The sequence below is a fragment of the Lutra lutra genome, chromosome 8, assembly GCF_902655055.1.
Source record: "Lutra lutra chromosome 8, mLutLut1.2, whole genome shotgun sequence".
NCBI lineage: Eukaryota > Metazoa > Chordata > Mammalia > Carnivora > Mustelidae > Lutra > Lutra lutra.
The window spans coordinates 51,985,645-51,992,808 of NC_062285.1; the positions used below are offsets into that span (position 1 = coordinate 51,985,645).

At 40.4% G+C, this 7,164-nt stretch overlaps 1 protein-coding gene across 1 annotated transcript; it reads right to left on the reverse strand.

The window, feature by feature from the left end:
* Positions 1 to 5,829: 5,829 nt before the first annotated feature.
* LOC125107582 (olfactory receptor 6C4-like) lies at positions 5,830 to 6,756 on the reverse strand. The gene has a single exon (XM_047742822.1). It carries the CDS (start codon positions 6,754 to 6,756, stop codon positions 5,830 to 5,832), a length of 927 nt encoding a protein of 308 aa, XP_047598778.1.
* Between the last annotated feature and the right edge of the window lie 408 nt (positions 6,757 to 7,164).

Genomic DNA, 7,164 nt, shown 5'->3' on the forward strand with positions numbered 1-7,164 from the left:
CGGGGGGGGGGAAGGAGGCTCCCCACCAAGCAGAGAGCCCTGACGCAGTGCTCGATCCCAGGACCCCGGGGTCACAACCCGAGTTGAAGGCAGAGGCTTAACCCACTGAGCCATCCAGGCACCCCCATATTACTACTTTATATTCTTTATCAATTTATGAAACAGGCATCCATGGCTTATTATAAACAAAAACAAAAACTTGGGAAAAATTTAAAAGAATGGAGTCATATCACAGAACTTGCTCTTTCTAATATCTAACAAAAGTAAACATGAAGATGAAAATAAAATTACAATAGATTAATTAATTTTCAAATGGCATAGTGAATTACATTGATGGATTGTTTTTATTTCATTTTGAAATGAAAGTACCATACTGTTTTGATTATTACAGCTTTGTAATATAACTTAAGTAAGAACATTTTTGAAAAGCTGAGTGCTTCCACATAGTTTAGTAACATCCTAATGCATTGTAGAACGCTCGTTACCATTTGAGATACAAGCGAAACATCATCTGGTGTGTTCACGTGCTTTATATGTGGTACTATTGTTGAGTGGAGTGATGCTTCTTGAACATTTAAGAAACAAGCTCTACTGGACTGGTTATGAGAGAAAATTTCCAGAACCACAGAAAATAATGAAGATTACATGGTATTTAGAGTAAAAGGTCTTTTATATAAAGGTGTTCCTATTTGGAACATCTGGATTTCTTTGATGACTAAGCTAGAGATTAGTGATGACTTTTAATTTATTACAAATTGTTGGGGAACATGATCAAAAAGACATGGCTGCAGCTGGTTGACCTGTGAGCTGGACCTGGTACTTGGAGGCTCCTCACTTTATTTATTTATTTAGAGATTTTTTTTTTTATTTATTTGAGAGGGAGAGAGAAAGAGAGAGTGCATGAGCAGAGGAGGGACAGACTCTCTGCTGAGCAGAGAGCTTGTCTCAATCCCAGGACCCTTGGATCATGACCTAAGGAAAAGGCAGACCCTTAATCGACTGAGCCACCTAGGCACTCTGAAACTATACTTACTTAAAATTCTTGCTGTTTCTGTTCCAGTAATAACTTCTTTGCATCATGTGTTGTCTGGTGTGTAATCTTGCTTCTCTCCCTCAGTGGATATATTCCTAAGATGGGTGGTTATTTTGGCTTCTGAACTCATGACCTCTGTATGGCCTTAGCTCCACTGTCTAGTGATGCATATAAACAGAATCTGAAGCCTTGGTTTGTGACCTTCTGAATAAATAAATAATTTATTTATTTTTTTAAAAGAAGATTTAGTTAATTTATGTATTTTAGAGAGAGAGAGAGAAAGAAGGAGAGCAGGGGAAGGGGTGGTGGGAGAGGGGTAAGAGTAAGTAGAGTCTGTGCTGAGCACAGAGCCAGATGCGGGGCTCAATCCCGTGAGCCTGAGATCAAGACCTGAGCCAAAATTGAGAGTTGGGCACTTAACCGAATGAACAACCCTCTTCTGGATAAGTTTAAAGAAATGACAAAGATGATTCTCAGGCCAGATAGCCCAAATCATTATAGAATTGTTCTTACATAACCTGCCATCTTAAAAAGTACTCTTTTTTTTTCTTATGGATTTTATTTTTAACATTTTGCAAGGAGCAGCATTGGGAGAATACTACTTGTTTTGATGTGTAATCTGTAGTCCATAATCTCTGGGGGTTTAGGGAGAGTGGATAGAGGAACCGGTGCTGAAGTGTGGTGGCCCTTGTTTTCATTATCTACTCGCTCTAGCGCAGCTCTAATGTTATCCTGAGAAGGCTAGTAGCTAAAACCGTTTCTTTTGATTCTTCTTTCAAAATAATTAAAAAAAAAATTTTTAATTTATTTTCAGCGTAACAGTATTCATTATTTTTGCACCACACCCAGTGCTCCATGCAATCCGTGCCCTCTCCAATACCCACCGTCTGGTTCCCCCAACCTCCCACCGCCCCGCCCCTTCAAAACCCTCAGATTGTTTTTCAGAGTCCATAGTCTCTCATGGTTCACCTCCCCTTCCAATTTCCTGCAATTGTATTTTATTTTAGTGAGAGTGAAAGGGCGTGTATGCAAGAGTGGGGTGGTGCAGTGGCAAAGAGAGAGGGATGGAGAGAGTCCTAAGCAAGCTCCATGCTCAGCACAGAACCAATGTGGGGTTCAGTCTCACTATCCTGAGATCATGACCCGAACCAAAACCAAGAGTCAGCTGCTCACCTGACTGAACCACCCAGTGGCCCCTCTTTTGATTCTTGTCTACAGGGGTGACAGGAGGGATAAAGCCCACCAACTCAGACATTTAGAAATTGAACATTCCAAAGGCTCAGCTGCAGAATCAGTAAACTCATACCTTTGCTGATCTATGACTTGGATTACATTCCAAATATGGGCTAGCATAAAGCCAGTTTAGCGAACAGTTGCAGAAGAGCATGACCTTTTTTTTTTCTTTGACAAGCTTATTTAGAGGGTGATATGTTCCCTCTCAAATAATTTCTAAATGCTTATATTATGAAGGCTGGGTGAAGCCCTGCTTAGTGTTCTTAAACTTCGCCTTACACCAAGTACCCTTCTTCCTTATCTCAGCATATTTAGAGATCTTCAGAGCATATGGAGTTGATGTAGTCAGTTCTAATAATCTCCTGCCAAATGTTCTGATTGGCTTTATGTCAAGTGTGGATAAGTCGATCTGTCTACCGAAGGATGCAACTGGCCATAAGAGAGATGTAAATAAGCTGGCCTTCCTGCAGAGGGATTTCAAGTAGAATGACCAACATGTTTACAGTCCCATTATGTTATACCAATCAATTTAATATCTATTCTTACTAATTAAGCTGCAGTTTCTTGAGAAGGATATTGTTCATACTGTTCCAATGGATATTACTTATTAAATACTTAAGTATTGGCTTTTAAATGTTTTATACTTATTTTCTCATTTAATGCTCAAAACTATTGTATATGATAGACATGATTATTATCCACATTTTAGAGTTTGAGAAAAGTAAGCCTTAGTGAGGTCTATCTAGTAACAATCCCAAGGCAACTCTTGTAGAAGGTTGAGAATCCAGGATTTGAACTAACATCTATATTTTTGACCACTATATGGTATTGTGTTCCACTTCATCATAGATTTTGGTAGAAATGTGGATTTGGGTGAACCTAATGATTGAAATGTGGCTATTTAAGAACATTTCTGTATCAGTTGATAGCTCAGTGAATTTGTGTTGGTTTGTGCCTTCTTGGGAGCTTCCCAGGTGGAATCTGAAACCAGCACCCATACTCAGAGGGCAGGGAGAGATGGAAGAAAGAGACAGACCACTCCAGGTGGGTAAGTGGCAGTTTTAATAAGCAAAGGGAGCTTATATAAGAGGCTTGTCTTGGGTGGCATCAAGACGAATGGATTGCTGCACCTGTCCGCTGCATCTTAAGAGTTTATAGAGGCCTTAACTGGGTTCAGTCATCTAAATGGTTCAGGTGTTGTCAACACCACCATCACCATCTGTGTCCTTTGAGCAGCCCCTGGGAGTGGGAAAGGCAAGTGGAACCCACATTGTAAGCACAGGGGAGGGAGCATGTGGTCACCTCCCCTGGACCCAGCTCATGGGTTAATCAATGCCATTATGCTTTTTTGATGATGTTCCCCAACAATTTGTAATAAATTAAAAGTCATCACTAATTTCTAGCCTAGTCTCTAAAGAAATCAGATATTCCAAATAGCAATACCTTTACAAAAAAGACCTTTTATTATTTTTTTTAGATTATTTATTTATTTATTTATTTGACAGACAGAGATCACAAGTAGGCAGAGAGGCAGGCAGAGAGAGAGAGAGGAGGAAGTAGGCTCCCTGGCGTGCAGAGAGCCCGATGTGGGGCTCCATCCCAGGACCCTGGGATCATGACCTGAGCCAAAGGCAGAGGCTTTAACCCACTGAGCCACCCAGGTGCCCCAAGACCTTTTATTCTAAATACCATGCACTCTTCAATATTTTCTGTGGTTCTGGAAATTTTCTCTCATAGCAGTCCAGTACAGCTTGTTTCTTAAATGCGCAAGAAGCATCATTCCACTCAACAATTGTACCACATGTAAAGCACGTGAACACACCAGATGATGTTCCACTTGTACCTCAAACAAAATCAGCATTCTACAATGCTTTAGGATTTTACTAAACTCTGTGGAAGTACTCAGCTTTCTAAAAAATGTTTTCAATTAGTTTGAAGTTGAGGTCCTACCACCACCAGTTCATATTCAAGCTGTTGTGAACTTGAGGCCCTGTGTAGAGTTCTTGGTAGGGTAGTCTATTCTCATTTGGTTGCTAAGACTTATACATTCTAAATTCTAAATATAAAACCATATATTTTTTAAAGATTTTATTTATTTATTTGACAGAGAGGTCACAAGCAGGCAGAGAGGCAGGCAGAGAGAGAGGAGGAAGCAGGCTCCCTGCTGAGCAGAGAGCCCGATGCGGGGCTCGATCCCAGGACTCTGAGATCATGACCTGAGCCGAAGGCAGCGGCTTAACCCACTGAGCCACCCAGGCGCCCCTATAAAACCATATTTTTTTTTCTAAAGATTTTATTTATTTATTTGACAGAGAGAGATCACAAGTAGGCAGAAAGGCAGGCAGAGAGAGAGAGAGGAGGAATCAGGCTCCTTGCTGAGCAGAGAGCCCCATGCGGGACTCGATCCCAGGACCCTGAGATCACGACCTGAGCCGAAGGCAGAGGCCCAACCTACTGAGCCACCCAGGCCGAAGGCAGAGGCCTAACCCACTGAGCCACCCAGGCGCCCTAAATATAAAACCATATTATATTTTATATGCATTATCTGTTTACAAAACAGGCATCCGCAGCTTATGTTAATGAACAAAAAAACTTGGAGAAAAGATAAAAGAATGGAGTCATATCACAGAATTTGGCCTTTCTAATATTTAACAAAAGTAAACAAACATGAAAATAAAATTTCAAGAGGAAAGAACGAATCACCAGAAACTACCAAAGAGAGAAAGAGAAAGAGAGAGAGAGAGAGAGACTGAGAGATCTCAGCCATTAACTTAAAATGATCCTAGCTAGAAAAGCAACAATAGATCCTGTCTAGAAGCAGAAAGTTTTTAACCTTGGCTCTAGAAGCCTCTTTTATCCACAGCTTCTGGAGAGTGGATGTGGAAGTTGACAAAATCTTGAGGGTTCTCTCATTTGGAGAGAAGCGGACCAAATGTATATCCTTTTAATTTTCCTTTAGGGAAGGATGAAATTTGTAATGGCTACAACTGAAAGATGAATGACAAAGAGGAGGAGAATCAAAATTACTCACACCTTGTCCAAAGCTTAGTCTCCAGGGCTCGCTGAGGAAGAGCAATGCCAATGCCAGATTTCCTTCAAAATAATGCTGAGGATATAACTTCCTTTCTCAAAACTTCTCTTGACTCACCAATGTCCACTGACTCTGTAGTTTGTAACTAAATAATACCTTCATGATGGTCCCTTCTTCTCATTCTAAATTCTTATCCTTCCACTCTTCTAAATAAGCAATGTCTTTTGCCTTTTAAATTTCAGGTCATTTCTGGAAAATAATTAACTCCCTCCAACTGTTCTTTTTATGGATTCTCATTCTTGCTCCCTAATAACACTTACCTTGTTCTTTTATTTTTGGTAAACTTACTACGTGAATTTACAGTTTAACATCTTTCTGCCATACTAGGCTGCAGATTCCTTGAACTTAGGATCTATGTCATTCCTATATTTATCCTCAAGGGCCAGTTCAGTATCTGAGACACTTAGTACCCATTTAGTAAGTGCAATATATTTTTCATGGAAAATATATTTTCATGGAAACATATTGTGTTTTAAAGCTTCACAATCTTTTTGATGGTGTCCTTGAATGCTTGCTTCACTTGCTGATTTCTTAGAGTATAAATGAAGGGGTTTAACAAGGGAGTAATTGAGGTAATGAGCACAGCCATTCCTTTGTTGAAGGCACCTTCTTCTTTTGCAGAGGGATTAATATACATAAACATGCAGCTGCCATAGGAGAGGCAGACGACAATCATGTGGGAGGAACAAGTGGAAAAAGCCTTTGTCCTTTGCTGGGCAGAAGGGATCCTCAAAATGGTCCTGATAATGAATGTGTAAGAAAATGTCACTAGCAGTAGAGTAACCACCAGAGTCACAACTGCCACGAAGAGGACCATCACTTCTAGGAGGCTTGTGTCTGAGCAGGCCAGCTCCAGAAGGGGCCCATAGTCACAGTAATAGTGATTCACAACATTGGAAGCACAGAAATCTACCTGGCTCATCAGGATGATTGGGGGTAAGATAGCTAGTAATCCTCCCAGCCAGGAGCAGAACACGAGTTGTATGCAGACCCTGTTGCTCATGATGGTCAGGTAATGCAGGGGTTTGCAGATGGCAACATAGCGGTCATAGGACATAGAAGCCAAGAGGTAAAACTCTGTTGCCCCAAGAAATATAGCAAAAAAATATTGAATGAAACATCCAGCAAAACTGATGACTTTATTTCCTGTTGTCACGCTGGTCAGAAATCTGGGAATAAAAATGGATGTGAAGGAAACTTCTAAGAAGGAGAAATTCCGGAGGAAGAAATACATGGGGGTCTGGAGGTGAGGGTCTACTAGAGTGAGAATGATGATAGTCAGATTTCCTAGGACACTTATCATGTAAATGAGGAACAGAAAGATGCATATCACAGCCTGGACCTGAGGTTGATTTGTGAAGCCCAACAGAATAAATTCAGTCAACGTCCTGTTTTTCATAGTAGACCTTTAGGGGATCTGAAGGAGAGAAGTGAGTGATGAAAACTCAAGTTTCTCAGGGTAGGAGAGACAAAGCTGAACCTAATGAGTCATATCATATATTCATCTCTATGCAGTTGATGTAAACCAGCATTGCATTACACTGGCCTTGGCTCCATGGAAGCCCAATTATCTTCTATGTGAATGACCTTATTCCTAAAATCTTTTTAATTCCCCAAGTTGATATATTCCAGACACTTACCAGACTCTATTACAGAACAATTACTCAATTTTTTTTCAGAAGAATAACGTTTTTGAACCTATTCTTTATTTTTTTTTAAATTTCTTTTCATCGTAACAGTATTCCTTGTTTTTGCACCACACCCAGTGCTCCATGCAATCCGTGCCCTCTCTAATACCCACCCTCTC